Genomic DNA, 27885 nt, shown 5'->3' on the forward strand with positions numbered 1-27885 from the left:
GATAACCACCTGCGTTTGCGACCATGCTTGTTTCATCACGTATCAGTGGTCTAACAAAATAATGCCATTTCATTAGGTCGCACATATTTACACACTGATCAAAGATTTCATGGCCATGCATAGAGTCGGTCGCATTTCACACGTCTGGCGCGTGCCAGCTGAAATCGCAGACACAACGCTGCGCCAAGAAGAAGCTTGGTTGTTTTACACCACAACCAATTAGAACAATATATACGTTGGTATAGCCTTATGTGGTGGCTGTCTCCCGGCACATAGTAGCAGCAGGCGCAACCGAGTCCTTGCTATCTTTAGCTCGACGTCGCTCTAGCTTTACGAGTAATCCTCGCTCCGGGTTGATGATGACGCTGGGCACGGTCAGCTTCAGTGGCTCCTTGGTGTCTTCACAGCGCAGCAGCCGGTACTCCCTCAGAACCCTGCAGACGGCCATTTTGATTTCGAGCAGCGCGAACCGCCTTCCGATGCATTCCCGGGGCCCCAGGCCGAAAGGCAGGTAGGCGGCCGACTGCTGCCGCAGACCTCCGCTTCCATCTGGGTCGAAGCGTTCCGGGCGAAACTCGAACGGCTCCTCCCACAAGGCAGGGTCGTGATGTAGGTGCCATGTGGGGATCATGATGTTCACTCCCGCAGGGAAGAACTGTCCCTGCCAACGAAAACGTGGCGGATGTCAGTGACGAGAGCATCTGCGCTACGACAAGCCACAAAGAGCATGTTGAATGGTACGGCAAAACAGCGCTGACGGACGGGACGGAAGAAGGCGAGACAGACACATGGGCTGAACTAACAACCAAATGGTTTATTGCGAAAGAGGGGGCAATATAAAGCATAGAAGGAAAGAACCAAACCACTATCATCGCCAAGTATACAGATCATAGCTCGCGCCTGATATCGGAGGCCTTTCACATTCACGCATTAGGCAACTCATGTGTAAGCCAACCATCGGTGGCTCTATTCCCACAGGAGATCGCTTTTCTTAATCAGTGATGATATCCAGAATGTATGCCATGTCATGTTTGCACCGCATTTTTTCTTCCCTTCTATGTTTTATATTGTCCCCTCTTTCGCAAAAAACCATTTGGTTGTTAGTTCAGCGCATGTGTCTGTCTCGCCTTCTTCCGTCCCGTCCGTCAGCGCTGTTTTGCTGTACCATTCAACATGAACCAACCAGCCCGACTCAGCCCTCTCCTTGAAAAGAGCATGTTTTTGCTACCGCTCTGCGTTCAGCTTAAGTTAACGACAACACAGCGAGCTATGGAAATAAAAATGATTGGTGTAACGTTGAGATACCGGAACGCGTGTTCGCCAAATGCAGCCGGTACAGCCAGCGATGACAGCGCCGCCCGCCGGCAGGTAGCAGCCACATTAAGGCTGGTTATAAATATTCATTCAGAACGACGGCTTCACATCGCCGCTATGGCGCAGTGGATTAGAGGCACGTGTTGCGTATGGAAGGTCGGCCGTTCGACTCCGCTCTCTGTACTGTAATTTTATTTGTTATTTTAATTTCATTTTTTTCAAATTTTCCCCTTTTAGGTCGCAAATCGTGATGCTTAGTGGCATATAACGCCATTTAAGAGGATTTATTATCCCTTTTAGGTAAGCCGTTGTGACAATCTTCAGTCACCGTGATCAATGCACCGTGGTTTCAAGCCTTGTGGCTGTACAGGCTGCAGTTGGCGAATACGCTACCGGAACCGGGCAGAGTGGGTGAGGGAACAAACGCGAGTTAATGACATCCTGGTTAAAATCCAGAGGAAGAAATGGGCTTGGATAGGGCATGTAATGCGAAGGCTAGATAACCGCTGGTCCTTAAGGGTAACAGAGTGGATTCCAAGAGAAGGCAAGCTTAGCAGGGGGTGGCAGAAAGTTAGGTGGGCGGATGGGATTAAGAAGTTTGCGGGGATACGTCGGCCGCAACTGGCAAAGGACAAAGTTAAATGGAGAGACATGGGAGAGGCCTTTGTCCTGCAGTAGGCGTAGTCAGGCTGATAATGACGATGATGATGATGCGTTGCTTCAAAAGTGCTGTGCTTAGAGTTTTGGGACTGAGAATTTTGCAGGTCCGTGCGTTACGTATGCATAAACAGTGAATAGACGTATATCCACAGCGACTTTACAGCAGTCCGACAAGTAGAGCGGGACAGGTAATCTGGCGACGGGTAACAACGTACAGATAGCGATGACTTCTACAGTGAACACATGAAGCTGTTCTTTTGGGTATTATCGCAATACTGTAACTGAAGCTGAAGTGAGCGTCGCCTCTATCAAGAACGCATGTGGTAGACGACATATTACTATGACAGACGACGCTGGAGCGTCACAGATGGAATCAATGCACAAGCCAAGCGCCCCCGTCTTCGCGGTGACGGGGACTACCCCTGCACCGCCATATTTGTCGCGTACACCCAAATCACCCTGTACGCTTCGCGTTCGTGCGACCATGACTTACACGCTTGCGCAAGATACCTAACCCATCCCCTAATAGAGTTTAGGGCTAACCATGACAGTGGTGTCCTTCCGACAGCGCCTTTTGACCAACATCACCACGGGCGGGTAGATGCGCAGCGCCTCGTGGATGACCATGTCGAGCCTCTTGAGCGACTGCACACCCTCATAGCTGAGCCCGTCGTCGCCGAAGGTGGCCTCCATCTCTGCGCACAACCGCTCCTGCTCCTCGGGGTGCAAGGCGAGCAAGTGGGCCAGGAACCCCAGCGACGTGGCCGTCGTCTCGTAGCCTCCCACCAAGAAGATGAACGCATTGGACACCACGTGCCGATCCTCGATGAGCCGCTCGTCTCGCCTGCGCGGCTACTCTTTTGTCACTCCAAAAGCATATCTCCTTCGTCGAGTCTCGGTGCGCGTTACTCTTTAATTAGCCTTCGACAGGCGCTAGCTCGTAAAACAGTACTTAATTGACGCGCCATTGCCAGCTGTTTTACTTCTTTATATAAGAACGCCTATATGTAGGCACCCGGCTCGGGCTGCCCGAAATGAAAATCACGATACAAAGAAAACGGAAAAGGCGAAAGTATAGAAAAATATAAAAGATAGTTACGGGCTTTTTCTTATAGCCTTTTTTGGACCCTGCAGTTCCTCCTTTTTTCGTTGTTTGTTTCCTTGTCTGTATTTTAATTTTGTTTATATTGTTTGTCTGCGAAAGCAGTACCAGTGTCACAACGCGAAAACGCCGGTGAATGTATCTATCCTTAAAGAGTGAAGCCGCTAGCCTGCAGGGGCACCACCCATCAGCCACTTTCCCTCCGCGCCGATCACCAACCCACTGAGGCCCCAATCCACCCCCCCCCCCCCCACACACCCCCAAACATCTAGAAGGACCACCTATCACTAACCTACGCTCACCTTCACCCTAGGGGGAAAAATCATGTTGTATGTGTGCAACCTCGGCTTAGGTTAAACGCTGCCCAGCTTGAAAACGACAAGCGGTCGAAGGCGGGGTGACCGAAAAGACCTGGGCAATACCCAAGTGCAGTGACCGTCTTCTATGGGCTGTCCAAGCAAGGCGTTTTACCTGCAAAGCATGCTTCCTGTCCAGTCATGCGACCGCGGATAGCAACCTCAACAGTTCGCTGATCTACGTCTATAGCTGTTAAACGCTAGCCAGCCGACATCAGTCCTCACCTGGCAGACTCGTGATGCGCTTCCTCGGCGCCAGCCTGCGCCTCCAGCATCAGCTGCAGCATGTCGGTGACTGTCGGCTTGCGATCCTGGCGCCGCTTTGCGATCACCTGGCGTAGGTTGTCGGTCATCTGATGAGTGACCTTGCAGTAATCGCTGAGCCGGTAAAGCGCCCTGATGATGATCCGCAGCACCGGGAACCGAATGGCGTTGCGAACAGCGGGGCTCTCGGCCTCTTCGAAGATCTTACGCGCCCCCAAGAGCAGTGGGTTGTTGGGATTCTTTTGGCAGTCCACCTGCGTGTTGTGAGCCGTGCGAAAGCTGGAAATGTTGTACGTGCGATGGATACGTGGGTAAATGGTACAAGCTTGCTCAAGGTTTTGAGCAACTTACACTGAGTTTTACGACAGGAACACCAGACTCCTTGAAGTGAAACTCGAGTAGTGAATTCAGCTCCAAGGTACCGGATACCTCGGGCCCACATTTCAGCGTTACTCAAACCCCTGGCTGCCTTTTTCTTTGCTTCTTTCCGGTTTGGCAGCTTTGCAGTGTAACGAAGAAGCGGGAGACTCTGCATTCAAAACGCCTATCCCCGGAAGGCAAATGGAAGCTTTTCTGGGGGAAAGGTCGGAAAAGTAGGATCCAGCCTCAATAACATATGGTGGTGGTGGTGGTGATCTCTTTTATTACTCCCAAAAACAGGGACCAGTCCAAGGACCGGTTGCGCTGGCTTAGAGGAGGTCGGCGGGGATCCCTTGGGATGTCGCGGCCTCCACCGCGCGCTGGATAAGCCGGCGTTGGTCTGCCGGCTCGGAAGTACGCATGAGACTCCCACGTCTCTGGGGTGTTTGGGTTGTTTGTGTTGTAATGTGTACAAGTCCACACCATGTGTATGAGAGTGGCTGGAGTTGAGCAGTGTTTGCACATGGGGTCTATCTGTTGCGGAAAGATCTTGCTGTATAAGAGGGGGTATGGAAAACTGCCAGTTTGTAGTTCGCGCCATTGGACGGCCTCGCGTCTTGTTAGATCACGGTGTGCGGAAGGATAGAGACATCTTTCGAGCCGGTAGTGCTGTAGTATGTCCGTGTAAATGGTGAGTAGAGAAGCGCGTGAGATATTAGTGTCAGAGGAAGCAGGGAGGCTGATCATACACTCTGCTCGGCAGCTGAGATCTCGGGCGAGAGTGTGCGCCTGGGCGTTTCCGCTGAGCGACTCGTGGGCTGGAGCCCAAAGTAAGCGAGAGTTGGAAGAGGGTGCAGCAGAAAGGAGAATGTGTAACGCCTGGCAAGAGATACGGCCAGCATCGTAGTTGCGGATAGCCTGTTGAGAATCACTGATGACGACTTTGGTATTAGGGTGAGCTCGCGCTAGCGCAATGGCAACCTCCTCTGCTGCGGTGACTGTTTCTGCATTGCGAATGCTGCAGGCTGTGTACCAGCTGCGCTGAGGGGCGAGAGCTGCCGCCACCGTCGCTGGCTTCGAGGGATGGTAAGAGGCGTCCGTATACGTGACGTCTGGACGTCCGCTGAAGCGTTTCTCGAATTGACGTGCACGGTCGGCCCGTCTCTCGGCATGGTGTTCCGGGTGCATCCGTTTGGGAATGGGAGGTATGCGGAGATTTTCGCGACATTCCGGGGTAAGTTCAGCATAACTTGGGGCCGCTCTCGGCGGGGAGATCCCAACTTGCTGCAGTACCGCTCGGCCAACGTGTGTGAGTGAAAGCCGCTCGTATTGGGCAGTGAGGGTTGCTTCAATAAGTTCGCTCACGGTATTGGAGATTCCGAGAGCCATGAGCTTATGCGTAGCTGCGGACATGGGAAGGCCCAAGGCCGCCTTGTACGCTTTTCGGAGTGGCGCCTCTAGCCGTTCGCTTTCGGCACGAGTGAGACGTAGGTAGGATGCAGAGTAGGTGATGCGGGAGCAGATGAAGGATTGAACGAGGCGCAGGAGGTTGGACTCTTGCATTCTATGATGCTTATTGGAAACTCGCTTAAGGAGGCGTCCGATCTGTACCACCGACTGGTCGATGCGTTGGAGCGTGGTGTTGTTGCTACCGTTGTCCTGTAGGTGCAAGCCCAAGATCCTGATGTGATCTGTACGAGGGATCGGGTTACCTTGCCCCTGGAGGTTGATCTCAGGATGTATCTTTGGAGGGCGTCGTCCCGGGGACGGGATGATTATATACTCTGACTTTGTCGCCGAGCAGGTGAGGCGAATTGTCATGAGGTAACCTCCGATCCGTTTGATTGGGGTCTGGAGAGTCTCCTCTATCTGGACGTCACTGCCGTGCGTGATCCAAAGTGTGAGGTCGTCAGCATAAATGCTGTGGTGCAGGTGAGGGATGTCGGCGAGTAGCTTGGGAAGGCCTATTAGTGCAACGATAAAAAGCATCGGCGAAAGCACGGAGCCCTAGGGCGTGCCACGGTTTCCCGGAGAGATGATGGTAGGATCTCCCGTGCCGGTGTTTAGTTGTACTGTGCGGTCGGAGAGGAAATCTCGGACGTACGCATACGTGCGATGTCCGACACGGAGAGCCTGAAGTTGTTGAAGGATCGCTTCATGAAGGACGTTGTCGAATGCCTTGGTAACATCGAGGCCGACGATGACTTTCGTGTCTAGTGTACGTTTCATCACCACCTGATGATGGAGAAGAAGCATAATGTCCGTGGCCGCTAAATGAGGGCGGAAGCCGAACATTGTGTCTGGTAGTAGATGGTTGTCCTCGAGGTACCTCAAGAGTCTGGTGTGGATAACGTGTTCCATCAGCTTCCCAACGCATGACGTGAGAGAGATGGGGCGGAGGTTGGCCAAAGTTGGTGGTTTTCCCGGCTTGGGGATGAGGACTAGATTCGCGCATTTCCACTCCTGAGGGATGGTACCGCTGGCCCAACATTCTTGAAGATAGTCGGTAAGAGCATGAATGGATGCGTCATCCTGGTTCCTAAGCATTTTATCTGAAATGCGGTCGGGACCGGCCGCCGAAGTCGTCTTGAGGCGATTGAGTTCTGCTCGGACCTCCGCAAGAGTGATTGGAGCGTCTAGGCCGGGATTGTCAGCGCCCTAATAGAAGGGGAGGTTGGTTGCTGGTTCGGGGTGAATGTAAGCATTTATAAACTCTTGTTTGAGCTCGTCTGGCGTGCCAGGATACTGGTGGAAGATTCGCTCGAGCTGTTGGCGTGTTTGGAGTTTGCCTCCAGCTGGGTCGAGTAAATGTCGAAGGAGGTTCCACGTGTTGCGAGTGTTTGGAGTCTTGTTCATCTGGTCACAAATGTTGTGCCAGCTCTGTCGAGTGAGTTCGATTGCATAGTTCTCAATATTCGTGTGTGCGCGCGCCAGTCTACGTCGGATATCACGGTCCCATTTCCGAGTGGCAAGTAAAGCTTCGAGCGACTTCTTGCGCTCCCATAGATGGGCGTAGTAGCGGTCGCAGTGGGGAACTGTGTCCTCTAACTCGACGGTTTTTGTGGCGTGGGCCACTTGTTTGACAATTTCGGTTGTCCACGCCTTGATGTTAGTAATAGTGGGATGTTTGTCATGCCGTTTCCTGTGCATCCGGAAAGAGTCCCAGTTAATCACCTGAGCCTTCCGCGTACATTGCCTGGTGGGCTCATGTATGACAATCTCGAGCACAAAGTGATCACTCCCGAAATTTTCGTGAGTGTGGCACCAAGCAGCTTTAACTGCGGAGGTCGTAAAGGCAAGATCCGGAGTTGTATCTCGGTGTAGGCCCGTACCTTGTCTAGTGGGGTAGGAGACGCCCGTGATGAGGGTCAGCTGATGCGTATGCCAGTCATTCCGAAGGCGTCGGCCTTTAGCCGAGTCGTAGTGGTAGCCCCAAGCACGGTGATGCGCGTTGAAGTCACCGAGGATGAGGAGGGGTTGTCCCTGCGCTAGCTGCTGGGCTTTGAGGAAAAGAGGACCGAAAATATCCTTATGGGCTCGGGGAGGACTATAGACATTAATTACAAACAGACTGGTGCGACGCTTGCGCGAGGGCCGAGGTAATATTTCTAAGAAGACGTGTTCGGGGAAAGTTGGATTTAAATTGTGTTGGAGGACAGTGAGATTACGTTTCACGAGAGTGGCTAATCGAGGCTTTACTCGTTCCGATAGGTAGGTAGTGTAACCGGCAAGTTGCGTGTTCTTGTCGCATTCCTGTAGGGCTATTAGTTCGGGGCGATCACTCGCGGTGAGGAACTTCTCGAGGACCGGACGCTTACGCGTGAACCCGCGACAGTTCCACTGCCAGATGGTGGTGTTACCTGAGCTGTTCGCCATGATTAGGCTGGAAAAGCTGTGGGGTTGGAGCGGGTGTTGGCGCAGGGGCCACGGGTACCACAGCAGCGAGAAGTTTGCCCTGAATAACATATGGTTGACCAGGCCAGAACAGCACCCCACAGCCGCTGTTACTGAGAGTGGGTCGGCAAGTACGCTGGATGCTAAAGTAAACTACACTAATCCTACTCACCTCTTTCTCATGTAATAAAAGAAGAGACAGTGCGTTAGAAGCAGCAGGAAAATGCAAGTTGTAACTCGGATCTCGAATTGCACTCCTTGTTTCTCGTCACAGATCATTTTGTCTTGGCCTTTTCATTCAGATATATTTACCTGTGCTGAGAATTCGTTATTTCACCCGAACAGCTCATGCTACTTTCAATTGCTCACGCTAATAAAGTTGATACCCATTTTGCCAAACAAAACCTGCTTTCATTAACTTTTATTGCGGATATCCGATCAGCGCAATCGCCTTCCCCCAGTGCTGTTGCTCATCGATTACCTTTAATTCAAAAATGCATATGCTCAGACTAATGAGTATGCAAAGATAATGAGCTGCTATGAGGTAACAACAATATTTTTGTAAAACTACGTTCATTAACTTACGATTCGTGGTGTACCTCTTCTGAGTAACCATTCCCATTTTTATGCCTTGAGGTCATGACGTTATTTTCCAATAAATAAAAATTCTAATAGGCATCTGTAATACACCTCTAAGTGCTGATGAAAGAGCTGTTCCTGGCGTTCGGACGGCCATAATAAAACGAGCGACCATGGTCTTTCGTCCAGGAGCCAAACACATCAACCTCATCGCCACCTCTGCTCTGCGAATGTAACGTTGCCAGTTACATATGGGTAGACAGAGTAAAAGACGAACCTGCCAGGCGAAAGCGCATTTAGTAATGACGTCCAGGGAGAAGCCCTGTGCCACCTTGAGCATGTCTGCTGGCTCCCGGGCTTTGCATCTCTCCTCCAGGACCTCCATCATGGTGTCCACACAGCCACGCACGATGGGCGTCATCTGCTTCATCTTGGCCGAGCTGAACGTCGGATTCAGCACGGAGCGCAGCCGCTTCCACTCGGAGCCTGCAGAAAGACCGACCTCTGGTCGGAACCCTTACAAAAATTTTCATTCTATGGACTGCCCATAGCATTTGCTTAAAAGTCTAAAGCGTTTCTATAGACAACTCCTATACACTAGAGACAATAAAAATCTTATTGACAGCCTACATGAGATCTATAGATTTATGCCCAAACACTTTTAGTACATTTTTGTCCATAGAAAGTCTATAGCCTATGAATAGACAAAAGGGGATGTCTAAAGGGAGGAAATATAGCTTATAAATGTCTATAGAATGTCTATATATCATTTTTGTAAGGAATTACGCCTGCGCCAAGCTGGCAGCGTCTCCTTGGTCTCCAACTTGCAAGAATGCTCCGAACTTTAGGTATAGTATGCGTGGCTTGAGGGAAAGGAGCGATACGTGAGGTCTAAGAACATGTTAGATACAGGAAGTCAACAAAAGCCGCGGGTGGAAGGAAGCGCTTGTGTCGAAAGGCCAGGGGTCGTATTTTGTGAGCTGTTTATATTATATTCTCCATTTCGCGGCCATTCGGTCCTCTAGCAGTGGTTAGTCAGGTGTACCCGCTAGTCAGTCTGGGGAAAGCGACCCGGTTTTTGAGTAGTTGTCTACCGGACATTACCGTTGACTGAAATTGGATGAAATATGCAGTCAGTGGTGAGATGCATCGCAGCGCTCTGTCAGCAGCAGGCGACCGGACCAGTCCACTGGCTGCCATTGGCTGCGATATGCAGCCAGTGATGAGGTTCGGTCGCCATTCAGCCAATGGCTGGACGCTTGCCACAGACGCTTGAAAACCGTGGGTGTATCCGGGTGACCTCTGACAGAGGACCGAATGGATGCAAAATAGACAAGGAAAAATGGGCAGCTTGTAGAATACAGCCCCAAGTTGTTGCATGTTCTTCTGGAGGAGTTTGTGCATTCTTCTTCTGCATCAAGAAGACCGAGCACCAACTGAATTGATGCCAGTTTTTTGAACATGACTGTCATCGTGCGCTTAGCCATGAAACGGAAACGGGACAGAAGGAAAGACAACATATTCATGCACACTGATTTTGCGGAAAATGTTTTGATTTTAACTGAAAAAAGGGGTTCTGTCCGCCTATTATAAGAGTTCATTGGGTCTTGCAGCAGCTTTAGTCCTCTCGGTCAGCTCCTGCTAAACTTTCGGGTCTCTGTCACACTGACAAATAGGCGCCAAAGGCAGAATTTTTACGCCACAGCGTTAAGGACCCAGTTTACGGGAAAATCTGATGTCGGAGTTGTAGGCGTTGACGTTGTGAGCGACAAACCACGCGCACAGCCTTGGCAAGTGGTCCCCAGAGAGTAACTTGGGAGACAGGTGCGCCACCTAGGTCACGTGGTCTTGCGGCATCCTCACAACGTGCCCACCTGCCACTGTAGAGCCGTGGCGCATCGCTTAACCGCTGCACCACTGCGCCAGGAGGGGTATAGGGGGTCCCAGTGATCTATGAATGAGGAATGGATAACGGCCTTCGGTATATACTGGAATTAACCGATTACGCTATCGCGTCCCCTATAGTGTCCCTATAGTGTCCCCTCAAATTTTTCATCTGCTGTCGATTGTTTCCTCCACTCGGATCACCAAACTCGAGTAAATGAGGCGCATGCATAAAAGTTTTCTCCAGCCTGCCGCACCAGCACTCGAGAAGGGAGTCCTATGTAAAGTGCTTAGGTAGGTTTCGTGCTTCGTGCCAGGAAGTAAGTGTGGGACAGAGACCGTCGCAATTGCTTATTTCGGCTTCTGTGCTTAGTTTAACGACCCCAGAATTCGTCAAAATTAACCGTCTGTTTTTCTGAGTTCTGGGGAAAGTGGGCGAGTTGTGTGACTCTATGGTCTTCCTGCCCGGTGTCGTCGTTCTTAACATCCGTCTATGGAGCCGCCGTTTTTTTTTCCTTTTCAATATTGTCAACTCACAATACAAAGGACATTAATCTACCATCACTCAGTCGGGCCCTTGTGAGCACAGAACTAGTCTATTTCTACGGCAATCGGCAATGGGGTAAACAAATCGTTTTGATCATTTCATGCTAAACTAGAGGTCTGATTGCTTGCATGCCTGAAGTATTATTGGGAACGACGGTAGTGGTACAACAGCTTGGCATGACATAATAAAATCGGTCGGCAGCGACCGAGTTGCCCGCGTAGAAGCAGCAGAACTCTCGAGTTCGATCGCAGATGAGTCCCAAAGCCTGTCGACTCAATAGCCGCTCGAAAGTACCCAATAGCAGGGGTATCATTACGCGTTCGCGATTACCGACCGTAAAGAATAATCGCAAGATACCTTTGAGATCCAGCAGGCAGCTGGCGAACGGCTCCACAGTGAGCGTGAGCGGCGGCCGGTCGTGGAAGGCGGGAAACTCCTTGACCAAGCACTGCTTGACCATCACGGGGTCGGAGACCACCATGTACGGCTCCTCGCCTCTGTAGTAGCCGAACACCTTGCCGTACTCATTGATCCATCGCTCCATCACCTGCGTCGTCGAAATTGGGATTGCTGCGTGGGCTTGAGTATACACGGCATGCATACCGTCACCCAACACACACGCACAGAAACATGCATATACAACGGGGTCCAAAAATAGCGCCCCTATTTTTTTTTACTCCTTTTGAGAAAAAGATAATGCCTTACAATTTCACAGGCTACCCAAAACGATGCATCCCGCGTTGGTGTGTCCTTATTGACCTACCCCAGACAGGCGGCCCCACTCTACTAGTCCACGTAATTCGCGTCGGTGATTGACGCTCGTTTCATTGAGCTAGCAATCATAGGGGCCATTCCTCTTCGCCTTTTGCCGTTTGCTATATATATATATATATATATATATATATATATATATATATATATATATATATATATATATATATATATATATATATATATATATATAAATATATAAATATATCTATATATATATGACACAGATTGATAAATGTCAGGCAGACGTTTGGCTACATTTTTGTGAATTTCATACATTTTAAATGATGACTGTTCGAGAAAAAGTAATGGGCATTGCTTATTGCACATACCTCGTATATACCAGGTGTTTGAGGGAAGGCCGCGACTGAATTTTGAAACTAGAGGTTTTGAGGCAAAGATAAGTTTTTGCGGCACTGTAATGTCAGTGTTCGCAGGAGAATCATGGTAAGTGCATGGTAAAGTCTTCAACTAAATTCTAACAGTTAACTTTTTACCAGTAACTATTACCCACGGGCACATTTTTTTTGTAGCCGGCGAGTATCAATAGTCATATAAGGTTTTAGAATCTCAAAAACACGATTACATTTTCGCGCCATTCCAAAACCGCGCTTGCGGAGAACGCACAGTCACGTGGTACACCTGCCCACTATGATATTCTATGCCCCGCACACTCTATAAGGCAGCGAAGTTGCAAGGAGCGGGAGCACTGCAGCACTTTTGGGGCAGAGATATATAAGTACAGTCTTTGTCAAAAGCATACAGGCCAAAGGATCTGCCTCCGCAAAGATCCTGCAGCGCCGCTCATCTTGCACACCCAGGGACCCTAATCTCACGAAGGCGGCAGCAACATAAGTCCTCAACCATCCCAAGACTGTTAAAAGTGCTTTAAAGCTCTGCTACACGGCTTGGAAGCAAGCCCTTTGGGCTCTATATTTTTGGCAAGGACTGTACAAACAGAGTGGCCACGTTACAAAGTTAAATCGGCTCAAATGGAAGAAGCAAACAATTTTTTATCGAAAACTTTCTTATTACATTACGGAGAGGAGTTAAGGGACATCATCCGGAATAACAGTAATAACCGTTACTATAATCAGACTCAGAAAAACAAGAGGAAAAAGAAAAAGAGCACGAGAAGACGAACAGGTTGAAGAAGGCATGAGGTCACATTGCTTTTTGGACAAGAACAATGTGCTCGTCTAACGCAAAAAAGGCAACAACAGCTAAAGCAGATACAAGGCTTGTATCGCAAGACAGCCTCTCGTTGAATTAACCGCGTGAAGCCATAGCTCGTCCAGCCCAAAAATTTCGAGCGCATACCGCTATACTGTGTAAGCAGGTGGTTGACAGAAGCGGCAGCTCTGCACTACGGCGTCCCACATAACCACCATGCTGCTTCGGGACATTAAACTCCGGATACCCTTCACCTTCTTCGGTCACAGTGACGAGCCACGCTTATGTGTGGAACAAGCTGTGTTGGCTTCCTTCGAGTATCAAGCATGGCAGCAGCCAGCGCAAGAAGCTCCCACCTTCAAGCGATCCTCCTTGAGTTGCATGAAGTTGCCCCAAAGGAGTTCCGGCTCGGGTCCCGGGATGCCGTGGCGCCTGAACAGGCCCTGCTTCCTCTTCCGACGTAACAACCAGGCCAGCGACGCGGACGCCGCCACCATGAGAAGGGAGAGCAGCACCTCGGCCCACATTTCCACTGACAGGTCCCGTACCCTGCGCACACAACGAGTCACGATGTGGGGCATCACTAAAGGTCTGGGTCGCTGCCGGCTGTCCTGGCCTTCGTGCACGAGGATAAACATTCCTGAACACCTTCCTCGTTTCAATGGCCTCGTTCCTTCGTGCAGTCGTTCACAAATTTGTCTGGAGAGCAGTAACATCACTTACAGGTGGCCTAAGGCTTTAAACAAGATTTTATCTTCCATACACATTCCCATGAATCGTGATTAACGCCTCATATATTTCAATGCTATATCGAGCTCGGTATACAGCGGCGATTGCCATAAATACACAGCATAAAGCACCATTGATGTGCTCTGTTCAAGTCTAGAGATGACTGAACGGGCGTGCTACGAGATGTCAAAGCTAAGTGCTTTTATTTTCCAGCTAACGAAGGTATTTCTCTAGGGGCCACGCAAGTCGTACGGCATGCATGACGAATGTATTCGCATACGGGCATACCACGAACCTTTCTGGACACAATTCTTCCCTTTCCTGAACAACGTGATTTGTCCCTTTCACAGACCATTTGCCGAGCGGAGGAAGCGCGACGACTAGCTCACCTCCGAACGCTCAGGACACAAGTTCGCACCAAGGGCCGTTACGACAGTGGACACATTGCGGTCACGTATGAACCCGGTCACCATGTTTGGCTCTGGACTCCACTGCGTCGACGGGGCCTCTACCAGAAATTCCTTGCAGAGTACTGCGGCCCTTTTGTTGCTCTCAATCGCCTCAGTGACTCAACTACACAATCGCCAAAGTCCCCCCAGGCCATCGCCGCTCTCGCAAGGTCCTGGTTGTTCACGTAGCTCGCCTCAAACTTTGCCATCACAACGCTGACTAACTCGCTCGAGGACGAGCTTCGACTGCGCCGGGCTAAGTGTGACGCCGCGCTGCCGCACTGCAGTGCACTGGAAAATGATCTCGATGTGCGCGAGACTTCGGTAGAGCCCACCTGACGCTGACCGTTCAGTGACGTTCCCGGTACTCGCTTGAAAATAAACCCGTTCCCGTCCTCGCAACTTCATATCACTATATATATATATATGTGTGTGTGTGTGTGTGTTGTGTGTTGTGTTTTATGGCGCATAAGCGACTAAGGCTATCATGCGCCAAGCTCAGGGTATAAAAATTGTTATATATAGGATGTTGTACAAAAGTCTAAATGAACGGTGGTGTAAAAGGCCTAAAAAGTTAGTTTGTGCAGCATAGTAAAAATATAAAAATTTAAGACAAAATTTTAGAAGTGACTTATGGTAAAAGCTTTAAATAGGGTCGGTAACCTCAGCAGCCATCCTTGGCTGGGAAGGATCTTGAGGTTCCCACCCGATGGAATAGGGACCTCGGCCGTCTTCTCAGGAATGAGAAAGTGGCTGAGGTGTTTCAGAAACAAGTAAGGCAAGGTGAGGTGTGTCAATAAATTGTAAAGCACGGGGTTAAATGCATGTTTCTAGAATTTATGTGTTACAGTTGTTGTAACCTATAGTTTGTTTAGAATATTTGCTTCTTGTAAAAAGTTAAATGTGCAGGACAAGTCGACAAGTGCATTCTCTCCCAAAACCAGTGATGGATGAAAAGGGATTTGTTCATTGTAAAACCGTGTGAAATGTTTCTTCCTCAGTGTTTCGAGCTTCCGACATGAGTATAGCAAATGGTTTACGGTGAGGTCGTCTCCGCATGCGTCACATATAGGTTTGTCTTGTTTTGTTAGTATGAAGTTGTGTGTGAGGTGTGTGTGTCCTATGCGATGACGGCATAAATTGACTTCCTTAATGCGTTCGTGGTGAGTACATGTTTTCCATTCGCCCAACACAGGCTTAACCAAGTGGAGTTTATTATTTATTGTATTATTCCATGGTGCCTGCCATTTATCCCTTAGTTTAGAATGTTCTAATTTCATGTAATCTTTAAAAGGTAAATTTACTTTCTCGATTTCTTTGTTCCGGGCTTGCGCTGCGCATACGTCTGCTCTTTCATTCCCTTTTACACCGACGTGACTAGGGACCCAGCAGAATTTGACGTTTAGTCCGTGGGTAGTGGCTGTTATTATGGTGTGTATGATGTCGCCGAGTAGTGGCGTGACTGCATTTCTGATGTGAAGCGCTGTGAGTACACTGAGCGAGTCTGTGAAAATAACGCTGTTGCTTATGTTCTCGTTTACTATTCTCTCTACCGCAACCCAGATGGCATAACATTCAGCAGTGAAGATGGATGCATACTGGGGAAGTCTTATTATTTTTTTCCATCTTCCTTGTACTACGGCACTTCCAACACAATCGGCTGTTTTTGAACCGTCAGTATAAAAAGTTTCAAAGCCACTGTACCTTTCCTCGAGTGTGAGGAATTCTTGGATGATGTGTTGTGAGCGAGTTTGTGTTTTTCGGAACTGTGTAAGCGTGAGATCACAGTCGGTGTGAAAATTATTCCATGGGGCAAGTGGGTCCCGTCTTTGAGCCATGTTAGGTAATGTGTCAGCTATGCCAAGATTCTGGCATATCTCTTCGAACCTTAAAATCAGAGGCCTGGTAGCTTGTGGTTTGTTCCTGAATATTATTCTAGAGGGGCACTTTGTTACGATGGAATAACAGATGTGTTTTTGCAAGGATCTCACTTTGAAAACATATGTACATGTAAGGGCGTTTCTTCTGACTTCTAGCGGGGGTTCATTTGTCTCGACGTAGAGACTGGTTATGGGCGATGTTCTGTAAGCGCCGCATGAAAGGCGAAGGCCTGAGTTATGCGTGGGGTCTAGTCTCTTCAGGTATGATGGCCGTGCTGATCCGTACACTACGCATCCGTAGTCTAAGATGGAACGTGTCAAGGAGCGATAGATGTGTAGGAGGCATGCTCTATCAGACCCCAGTGTTTTCGAGACAGTACTTTCAATATGTTGAGTGATTTAGTGGCTTTTTTTTTTAGGTTATTTATGTGGGGTAGGAACGTAAGTTTTCTGTCAAATGTTACGCCCAAAAATTTATGCTCCTTTTTCATAGGCAGTACTGTTTCATTTAAGTGGAGTGTGGGGTCGGCCTGTAAGCCTCTCTTCAGTGAAAAAAGAACGGCGACTGTTTTTTGAGGGGAAAACTTGAAACCATTTCTTTCAGCCCAAATTGCCAGTTTGTTTAACGTCAGCTGTATTTGTCGTTCACATGTTGAGAGGTTCGTGGAGGTGTACGCTATTTGGAGATCATCAACGTATGTAGAATATATAATAGACTTTGGCATTATTTTCACAAGAGAATTCATTTTCACAATAAAGAGAGTTGTACTCAGAATACACCCCTGGGGCACTCCATTTTCTTGACTAAAATTCTTCGAGAGTGTTGAGCCAAGGCGGACCTGGAATGAACGGTCAGAGAGGAAATCCTTTATGCAGTTTAGCATCCTGCCGCAGATGCCTAGATCTGCAAGGTCACGAAGAATACCGAACCTCCACGTGGTGTCATAAGCTTTTTCCATGTCGAAAAAAACTGCCAGGCAGTGTTGTCCGTGAATAAACGCCTCTCGTACTGTATTTTCAAGGCGGACTAGATGATCGGTCGTTGAGCACGCTTTCCTAAAACCACATTGATGTATATCAAGCAGTGTACGGGATTCAAGGACGAACATTAACCGGATATTAAGAACACTTTCAAAAGTTTTTGCAAGACAACTTGTGAGCGCTATGGGTCTATAACTACCGGAGGAACTTGGTGGCTTTCCGGGTTTAAGGAAAGGTACAATTACTGCTTTCTTCCATTCCTCAGGTAGCTTCCCGGACACCCATATTTTATTAAAAAACTTTAAAAGTGCTTCTACGGCAGGTTCTGAAAGATGGGCTATCATCTCATAATGGACTTTATCAGGCCCGGGTGCTGTTTGCTTTCCGGTGCAGAGTACTCTATTGATTTCTTCAAAGGTTATTAAACTGTTGCATGTCTCGTTCAACCTGCTATTCGTGGGAAGTCTTTGTTTTTCAGCAGTGTTTTTGTATTTTAGAAATGAGTCGGTATAGTGGAGGGAGCTAGAAACTTTAGAGAAGTGCTCTCCCAAAATGTCTGCCTGTTCTTTGATGTTTGTTTGTCTGTCGGGGTCTGTCAGAAAAGGGATTGTGAAAGCGGAGAAGCACCCATTTAATCTACGCACTTGTTCCCACATTTTTTTCGACGTAATTGAGCTCTTTATTGATGACACAAACTTTTGCCATGATTCTTTTTCAGCTATGCGGCGTATATACCGGGCATTAGCTTTCGCTTTTTTAAAATTTATAAAGTTTTCCTGCGTTGGGTATCGTCGGAAAATCCCCCAGGCTTTTTTTTTGTTTCTTTTTTGCTTCTCTACATGTTTGTGTGTACCAGTGTTTATGGCCTGGTCTTACCGTTCCCGAAGTCTGAGGAATGGCTAAATGTGCTGCAGCAATAATACATGAGGTAAATATTTCGTTGAGTTCGTCTATACTAGAATACTCTGTGGATATTTTATCGAGGCTGGCCTCAGCTCGGAAAAGTTCCCAGTCGGCTAAATGAAGCTTCCAGCGGCGTGGTTTTGTCAGGGTTACTGATGGTGGTGATGACATGTTAATGATAACTGGTAGGTGGTCGCTTCCATACGGATCGTCTAAAACATCCCAGTTAAAATCATTAAAAATAGAGGGCGAACTAAAAGACAGGTCTAAACAGCTCATTTTTCTAGTGCTGGGACTGCAATACGTTTGTTTCCCTGTATTTAGTAAGCAGACATTGTTGCATAGAATAAAATCTTCTAAAATACGGCCTCTAGTATCTGTTTGTTCGCTGCCCCAATAAGAGGAATGCGCATTAAAATCACCGACTACCAGATACGGCTCTGGTAGCTGTTGTAAAAGTGTTTCTAAGTCATGCAGTGTTACTGATAGATGTGGCTGTAGATATACCGAGCATATGGTGATGGTTTTAAAATGGAGGACGGTGACTGCAACAGCTTCATACTTGGTTTTTATCTTGATTTCACGGGTTGCAACTCCACTCTGCACAATAATAGCAACACCTCCTGAGAGCCTATCAGCTTGCTCTCGGTCGCACCGAAAGACTTGATACTTCTTTAGGATATTCTGGTGTTTGGGACCTAAGTTTGTCTCCTGTAGGCATAAAGACATAGGAGAAAATGTGTTTAGAAGTTCTTTTATATCAGAATAGTTATTTAATGCTCCACGACAGTTCCAATGTATAAGGAACGCCATGTTGGATGATTTTTGGGAGTGTCGTAAAGAAGTTACAGTAGAGGATTTGGGGGTGCCATTACTGGGCTCTTGTCTTTTCTTTTTCGCTCAAGCGAGCTGCGCCGCCGCTGAAGCGGGGGCGAGTTTGGCGTTGTGTCCATCGCCTCGCTAAAGGCTCTGGAGGTCCGCGGAGAACCCACGGGTGTGCGGTTTGTAGGCCTCTCCCGACTGGGGGAAGCCTTGCGGGCTGCCGACCCGGAGGCCGGCGGGCCCTTCTTCGAAAGTGGCAGAGCAGCTTTTGCTGCGTCTGCCCGGGGCGCGGATGGCCCTGCCCCAGGCTCACTGCGTGTAACCTGGGCAGGTGCCGAAGCCTGGTGTGATGCCCCGCCCTGTCGCACCACATCGGCGAAATTTGTTCTTGCTGTGAAGAGGAATGTTCCTTGTGTTTGACTGAATCGTTGACGTGCTTCTTTGAAAGTTATATTTTCTTTTGTTTTGATGGTTATTATTTCCTTTTCTTTTTTCCAGGTCGGACACGACCTCGAGTACGCGGGGTGATCCCCTTCACAGTTAGCGCACTGCGGTGCTGCATTGCAATTTTCAGACTCATGATCGTGTGATGAACATTTGGCACAGGTTTTGCGGCCGCGACAACTCTGAGAGCCATGACCGAATTTCTGACATTTGAAGCATCGGCGAGGATTTCGGACAAAGGGTCGTACTGTTATTTTCAAATATCCTACTTCTATGGATTCTGGGAGCTGGCTAGAGGCAAAAGTGAGGACTATATGCTTCGTGGGTATTTCTTTATTATCTTTACGGATGTTTATTCTTCGGACTTCAGTGACGTTTTGTTCTTTAAGGCCCTCCAGCATTTCTTCCTTGGTGAGATTCAAGAAATCATATTCTGAAATGACACCTTTAACTGTGTTCAGTGATCGATGAGCACTAACAGAGACAATAATGTTTGCAAAGTTTGTTACATCTGGAAGTTTTGAATACTGTGTTTGGTCACGGATCTGGAGGAGGATGTCGCCGCTGGCTAGTTTTGTTACCTTGTAGCCAAGGCCCAAGGCTTCAGTCAGAGATTTAGAGACTATGAAAGGAGAGATTTTCCTGGCTGGTATTTCCGCTTCTTCGCTATGTATCACATGATACTTCGGGAACGTTTCCTGTTTTTTGTTTATGAACTGAGCAGTTGCTTCGGTCCGCCCTTTTTTATGAGGGCGATCATTTTGTGGAGGAGGGGGAGCCATAGAATGTATGCGTTTTTCAGCCGTGGTGCCAGCCACCCACCATGGAGCCCTACGAGGGGACGGGACAGGAACTTGGAAAACAAGCCCTGCCCACGCCAGCTGTACACCTCAACTATAACCTAATATGACTCAACTCAGGGTAGTTGGTCACACACGGTTAACCCTCGCCGCCAGAAAAAAGAGGAAAAAACCAAGAAGAGAGAAGGATACAGGAAAAGGAAATAGGAAAGTGAAACATAGAGGGGAGGACAGGAAAAGGCGACCGCCGATTTCCCCCGGTCGGGTCAGGCCGGAGGTGCCGTCTACAGGAAGCTGGGGCCAAAGTGGTGTGTTGCCTCCGCCGAGGGGCCTTAAGGGTCCAAACGCTCGGCATCGGCTCAACCACCAGGATCCCCTTTTCCCCGGACACGGCGATGCCACGCATGGATAAGCGCGGATGCTCGGGTCCGTGGTGACGCATTGTTCACCATCATCCCCCTGCGGGGATGTCCCTGCGGATGCTCGGGTTAACCCCGTGGTGTCGCCACTCACCAACGTCTATATATATACATATATATATGTGGTGGTTGTTGGCGGCATGTGGTTGTTTTTTCTTCTGCTTTTCTAGTCAATTAGCTTTAAGCGATAAGCGATAACATATTCAGTAATATTCTGAATTGATCAACACCACAAAATAAATAAATGAATTAAAAAATCCCCTGTGCCCCTTGGTTTCTGTGGCTCTTGGCTTCTGTCATATTTATAACGAGCCCTTCATTCCCTTTCCCTTGTTTGCTTAATTGCTTAGCGAGGGCCTCGGTTCTGGCAGCCTTGACGCCATAGGAAGCATAAGAGGGTTCTCACGGAGCTTCCACCTCTCCGTTCGATGACGTTCTACGTCACACCTGCGGTAACTCAGGACGTTCTACGTCCGCCGCTTATGAACGCGGGTGGCGCTGATGAACACTGTCAAGGTTAGGTTACTTGTAAACATAAATACCCCAGAAAGCAGAAGATTTGACACCCGTCGCCGTAGCTCAGAGGTAGAGCACCGGACGCGTAATTCGGAGGTCGTGGGTTCGGATCCCACCGGCGGCATGTGGTTGTTTTTTCTTCTGCTTTTCTAGTCAATTAGCTTTAAGCGATAACATATTCAGTAATATTCTGAATTGATCAACACCACAAAATAAATAAATAAGTTAAAAATCCCCTGTGCCCCTTGGTTTCTGTGGCTATTGGCTTCTGTTACACACACGCACGCACACGCACGCACACGCGCACGCACACGCACACGCACGCACGCACGCACGCACGCACGCGCACACACACACACACACGCACGCACGCACGCACGCACACACGCACACACGCACACATTTGACTCGATGTTTCGATCGGAAGGCCGATCTTTTTCAAGACCATATATATATATATATATATATATATATATATATGGTCTCGGTGCCTTTTTTCTGCCACAGACGCCACCTGTGAATGTTTCTCTGACGCATGGGCGCTGCAGTACTTCTACATGAAATAGCCAGTCCCGTCAGTCAGTCAGTGAATGTTCATTTAGCATTCTTCCCCATACAACAAATGAACTGCTATGACAAGAACAAGAAAGCTGGTATGATAAGCTTGACGAGGTTCTTGCCCCATATTTTGGCAGTGCGGAGATTTATAAGCATGCTAAATACAGAGTGTTAGATATTTGAACATGTACAATACAGTTAACATCGAAGAGCAAGATAAAATAGATGCATGCATTAACATCCTACATGTAGGCTCATGTGTTTAAAGTCGTACACAGCTAACCCGAGAGACTCGGGTGCAATCCCGGCCGCGGCGGTCGCATTTAGATGGAGGCAAAATTCTAGAGGCCCCTGTACTGTGCGATGTCTGGGCACGTTACAAAAACTCAGGTGGTCGAGATTATGCGCAGGCCTCCACTACGGCGTCAATCATAGCCTGAGTCGCTTTGGGACTGCAAACCCCCTAAACGAAACCAAAAACCGCTCCAGGTGCGACCGTTAGATGCGTCTCCAGCAATTCCTACTTGAGTTGCATTTATTTCTCGCCAATAATCGACGGCATTAGATGTGACGTGAAGAGCAGCTGGCGGTTACAAAGTCGGCGTCGAAGCCTTTCTCTGCAGATTGCTCTGTAAAAGCAGCCGTGACAACGCAGTCCCAGCTTGAGTGACAGTGCAGGCAGAAAACGCTGTTTTGCAGTGAGCCTAGCGCGCAGGGATATGGACGCTTCCCGTTGTATGATGAACAACAGAGCTCTGAGCATTCGGGTTGTGACGAGGATTCCCAGCGCACATGTGGCGAAGCAGATGCGTGCTCGCGCTGGCCCCAGTATGGTGCATGCGTTGGCGCCTGCGTCCCTGGGAATAGCTGGCGACGCGTTCGGTTCGCTTAGCTTCTCTGTAATGTAAAATGGAAAAAAGCTGTGCAAATGTAAAAACATGAATGACGTGTGGCTTCATCGAGTCAGCTCCAGGTGTGCTGAAAGTTTTTCTGAGCGGAAATACTGGTGGTATTTGTTTCGACTTTTTTATCCTTTGTCTTGTAATGAACCAACGCATAAGGAATGAGCGGAGAGTGACGACTGGCTAGAAGCAAAGAGGCCGGTAAAGCGAAGGGGTGAGGCACGCGAAAGAGAACTCGGAGTGTCGGAAACCATCTGGCGGATGTGTTACTCGTGTGCGGCCTATAGGGCTCTGAGTTTGGAGAGGAATTTTAAGGTTGACTTCTAAGTGTTTGAATAAGTATGATGTGGTGCGTTCAAGTCGGATGTTGCTTGAAAGTGTGCACTGGACTCTAAAGCAGTCGACTTATTGTGGTGAACACCTCTCCACAATGTCTTGGATAAAGTACCCCCCCTCCCCTTCCCAGCGAAATGTGCCCGTGAAACGCACCAAAGTTCCAGCTCGCCGAGAATGGTTCTCCGCGATAACTGTTTGTGCCCTTTGTCGACCATCCTGGGGACGAGGGGGGAGGACACGTTTTGTCATATGTACTTCTCGCGATCACAAAAGAAAAAATCACGAGTCCAGGGGACATCACGCTTGCCGCGTGGAATTCCGGCCAATTTCACAATTCCCGTTTAAAATCCTTGGACCCAGATTTGAAGCTACGGCCACCATCAGGCCTACCACGACGAGAAGAAACTTTGCTGTGTCGCCTCTGGCTTGGCGCAGCTTTCACCAACCATTACTCATTCTTAATAGGTATGGCTGATAGCCCTGCATGTGCCATCTGCGGGCTTGACGAGACTAAACCCCCATTCTTTGTGACTGCCCTGCCTACACCACCGAAAGGCAGTCTCTCAGCCGTGCGCTGGAGTGCCTAGATCGACGCCCACTCACGGAAATGAAGATTCTCGGCCCCTGCCCGCGGCGGTCGTCGGCGGTCGTCGGCGGAAAAGGCCTCCAAGGCACTGTTCCGCTTCTTGAGAACTTCTGGCCAGCACGATATGCTGTGACTTTGACGAACAGTGACGTTTTAGAGTGACTTCAATTTTCTGTTACTCTCCTTCCTATTTCTTTTTTTTTATCCCCTCACTCCTTTCCCCCCGTGTCGGGTAGCCAACCGATTATTCTTTCGGTCAACCTCCCTGCCTTTCCTCTTCTACATCCTCCTCCTCCTCCCCACGAGTCCAGTTTTTTTCCTGGATCCCTTGCCGACATTGGTGTGTTTTCTTTCTATCTTCCTCCTTTCTTCCTTTCTTGCTGAAACGAACTCTTAAATAAGCAGTCGCTAGCCTGACTCGATCTGCCTTCCACCCACAATATGTTTTGAGCGCGAATCGGGATCTGGATAAAGAAAGTGAAACGGCTCTGAAACTAGCTTGATTAAAGGATAAAAATATATGTCCTCATGAAGACGTCATAACAGGGCCCTGTTATGACGTCTGTCGGGAACTGTCGGCAAGAAATGTTTTCGGAATGCGAGTTCTTGGAAAAACGTTTATTGTAGCTCCACCTCGCTAGCCAGCCGCCTGATATTGTTACCAGAGCAAAGAGCAGTTAGCCTTTAATAAAGTTTGGTTTATGGGGGTTTAACGTCCCAAAGTGACATAGCCTATGAAAGACGCCGTAGTGAAGGGCTTAGGAAATTTCGCCCACCTGGGGTTCTTTAACGGGCACGGACATCGCACAGTGCACGCGGCTCTAGAATTTCGCCTCCGTCGCAATTCGACCGCAGCAGCCCGGGATCGAACCCGCGTCTTTCGGGTCAGCAGCCGAGTGCCATAAGCACCGAGCCACCGCGGCGGCGCCTTTAATGCCTTCATACAACATAAAGGCAGTGGGTAGCGAGGAGGAGCTACAATAAACGTTTTTCCAAGAGCTCGCGTCCAGAAAATTTTATCCCCGATAGTACATAAAATCACTCGGTCACTACCTTGTGTAGTAATGAACACCTCAGCCAAAATATACAATTCTGCACGCAGCAGGGAATGCTCAATGCGCGAGAAAGTCGTCGAGCCCTTTCCGGCAACTTTCCATACTCGCGCTCTCCCCCATTTCACTCTCCTACGTATGTCGGTTAAGAGCTGGCTATTGGTTAGATTCGTTCAGACGTCATGCAGCTCCCATGGCGACGGCTAGTAAGCCATGTCACTGCGGTGGGCTAGGAAATGAATAAGAGTGGCTGCACCACTCAAAGCGAACCAGAAACCTCCGTAACCTCGCCCTCATAGTCTATAGACTAGCGCTTCTAGCAAGACCGAACTGCGTCTTCCAGGTGTTTTGACAACGCCCCTTCCGCCTGGAAAGAATATGGCTAGACCATTACATTTACCAGGTGGAGCCATCAAAAAAACTTGTGCACTGAAAGGCAACCGCTGCGCTGACAGAAAGCCCAGCAAGTATAGCGTCCTTCTGGACACTGGAATGGAAGGCAGAGACTTCACCGACAGGTCTCACTAGTAGCAGTGCTTTGGTACGTTCTCGTTGGCAACAGGCAGAACAAAATGGGCTGGATGACGTATGGCTTTTTTATTCGAAGAGTGTCCAATTAGGGCTAAGTTTAGAAGGAAGATTTGCAGGACGGGATACTTGATCGCCGAAAAGTTGTTCAACATGGCGAAAAAAATGTTAGACCCTGTTCAGCTGATAAGTGTGCGGCGCACCGGTGCTCCCCTCCCTTACTGCGGTAACCACGCACTTCTAGCATCAAATGGAGGAACAGCCACATGATATTGGTAGCATTCAAGAGCTCAGAGAATCGCTTTATTCAGAGCAGGCTGGCAGCAATTGGCAGGTCATGTGCCGACGTTTCGGTTCGGATCTTTGCTCTCCGCCGCGGAAATGGTGAAAGCCGAGTGGATGATGCGTACTGCGGCGCGCATGAGCGCGCATGAAATTGCCATGAACGCTTTGTGGGGCCCGGGGACCCCATCGTGCTGCGAACAGGTGTGTATGGTGCGCGCGCGTGCGAATTCACCGCCGTTTGTGCGAGGAAGAGACCAAAGAGGCTTGGAGGCACTGCGCATGATATGCGCGTTATTCGGAGTGGCATGACAAAGAGCTCGACAGCAGCAGCAAAACGAGATAAGGAGCGATCGAGCAACCGACATCAGGGAGTTCGTCGGTTTGCCGTGTGGCCACGCAGCGGAAATGAACTGCGGCCCGGACCAGTTGCTGAAAAATCCCTGGACGACACCGCAGAAAGTGACGTCCTCCCAGGTTGCGCAGCGTGGGCAAACCGGATTGCAAAATGGGCTGCTGGCATTAACAGGCTGTCGCGCTGTGAGGGTGCCTCCTTGTGTCCTGTCCTACTCTGCGCTATATTCTCTCGCTATGATCATGCACCAACAAACCCAAAAAGCTACACTTTTGAACCGCAGTACTTGTTTATTTCCTTGCTGCACCAGTCGTGTTGCTGCTGCGAACCTTTGTGTTGGCCCAGAATAATCTGGCGTTTTGACTCTTGCTTGTTGCGCGTTACTTGTCGGACGAGACCATAACTCGCAAACAGATTTTGTCAGGAAGCAGAACCTTCAGCTTCAACAGCGATTAATGACACCGCGTCCATTTAAAGACATTGTAGGCAGCGAGAGCCTCGCAGAGGATCTGGGCGCCAGGCGAGAGAGCTTGGAAAGCGCCACAATACGGTCTGCTTTACAGACTGACACAACGGACGTTTAAGCAAGATATGCTTTTAGCTCCCGTTGTCGGCGCGTTGCGGGTGACCTTGGTGCCAGAATGGAGGAGGAACAATTGCCGTACTACTCGCCTTGCCCATGGTAAGAGAGGGATTATGCATCTCTCCATATGCGAGCCGAAGGCGCAACAGGAACCGCTTTCAGCATGACGTTTTGACAGAATTAAATGTTCTAACCGCTGATATGTTGAGCACTATATCTCGTAATGCAAAAAAAAAAAGAAAATTCGTGCTTGCGTTACGCTTCCGCTTTCATTCGACGTGCAAAGGTATTGGAAACAAGCTTGCTAATTCCGGTAGTTCAAAAGTGCCCCGTATAACAGACCGGCCTGGAATGCGAAGGTGTTTTTTGCTTCAAACACGGGAAAAAATTTCATGCTTCCGTTTTTCTCGTGAGCTACATGCACTAGTAGCGGCCTTTGTTCGTCTGCGGTGTCGTCATTGGTCGTCATGGAAATATATATAACTGCGCGTTGTTTACAAGGAAGAAATATCAGCGCCACTCTGTAGCGTCATTTCGACGCTAGGCTCATCAGCAGTCGTTTTTTACTAGCCGGCTTTCTGGCGGAACACTGACGGATATGAGTACTTGACTCCAATCTGAGAGTAGGAGGGTACTTGGCACGTCAAAGAACCCCAAGTGGTCGAAATTTCTGGAGTCTTTCAAACGGCGTCTGACACAGCCCGAGCCGCATTGGGACGTTAAACCGCCATAGACCAAATCATTTATTGCGCCATTAAAGGCCACAGGTGGGGCATCACATATGGGAGGGGGGTGTAGGAGATAAAAATAGCGCGGACATAGATGGCCGAAATGAAAGCAATAATTAAAAGCACTCAAGCTGCTCACATTGAGGCGGAAGCCTTCGCCTGTTCGCACTGGCTGCTGCTCTTGATTGCTTTAAGGGTACTGAGACAAAATTTCATAAAAAAAAACACTCTTTGTAATAGCATGTAACAGGTAGTAATGCAATGGCGCATGTTGGTGCAGCTTTCCCACCAGTGCGCTGAAGATTGTTTCACGCAGCAAACAAACCGGCTCATTTCGCGGGCCCTGCGGGCAGGATGATCAGGCGCCATGCAAGTGGTTTCGCGAGAACAACACTAGCGGCAGCGATGCTCACCGGGACGAGACAGCAGTCTGGCAGCAGAAAGCTCCCCTGACGCGGCTGTGCTGGCGGCGGCAGCTGTAGTGACGAACGTCAGCGCTGCGACGCTGCGCCGCGCAGTTTCCCTCCCAGTATCCAACCTTCCCCTTGCTCTCTCTTCGTCCTATGGGGCGCGGCTGTGAAAGCTCCTATAACCTCCTTCCCGTCGTCCCCACGTGTTGCACCGACGTCATAGCAGTGCAAATGTTTGAGACCAGATGCGGAAGCAAGCGCGTTTTTCTAATCCGCTTATCGCCACCAGCTCCGACCTGTACTGTGGGAGCTGTGGCTTGAACTTCATCATGGCGACTGGGATGTCAAGCAGTCAGTGTATGAGAAACTTTTGCGTGACATCCTCCACCAGTTACGTTGCTAGAGGGCGGATTGCACTCAAAGGCGTAACAATCTCGACGACAACGGACGACTAAAGCATTGACGAGAGTCGGATGTTGGCACCACCCCTGATGACGGCGCCCGGTTGTCATGGCAACACGGCGGCTCAGAAATTGTGTGTTGGGAGAATGGAGTTGGATTGCTTCAGAAGCTCGCATGCTCCACTCGCAAGCGCACTTTACGCTTGCTTTTTTTTTTGAGTCCACATTGCCGTTACTGCTGTGTGCTGGTTGCGCTGGAGGCGAACAGTGTATACTACAGCGGAAAAAAAAGTGCAAAACGCAGACGACATAGCTTG

The 27885-nt window shown here is 49.1% G+C and overlaps 1 protein-coding gene across 1 annotated transcript; it reads right to left on the reverse strand.

The window, feature by feature from the left end:
• On the reverse strand, positions 1-27219 carry LOC149329749 (cytochrome P450 3A4-like). Its single transcript, XM_089559606.1, has 7 exons — positions 27171-27219; positions 13261-13453; positions 11318-11507; positions 8807-9015; positions 3658-3950; positions 2518-2818; positions 1-661 (listed from the first exon to the last, which is right to left on the reverse strand). Exons 2-7 carry the CDS (start codon positions 13429-13431, stop codon positions 248-250), a joined length of 1578 nt encoding a protein of 525 aa, XP_089415732.1. The 5' UTR covers positions 13432-13453; positions 27171-27219; the 3' UTR covers positions 1-247.
• Positions 27220-27885: the final 666 nt, after the last annotated feature.

The sequence above is a fragment of the Amblyomma mixtum genome, chromosome 9 (genome assembly GCF_055824585.1).
Source record: "Amblyomma mixtum isolate Tamu chromosome 9, ASM5582458v1, whole genome shotgun sequence".
Classification (NCBI taxonomy): domain Eukaryota; kingdom Metazoa; phylum Arthropoda; class Arachnida; order Ixodida; family Ixodidae; genus Amblyomma; species Amblyomma mixtum.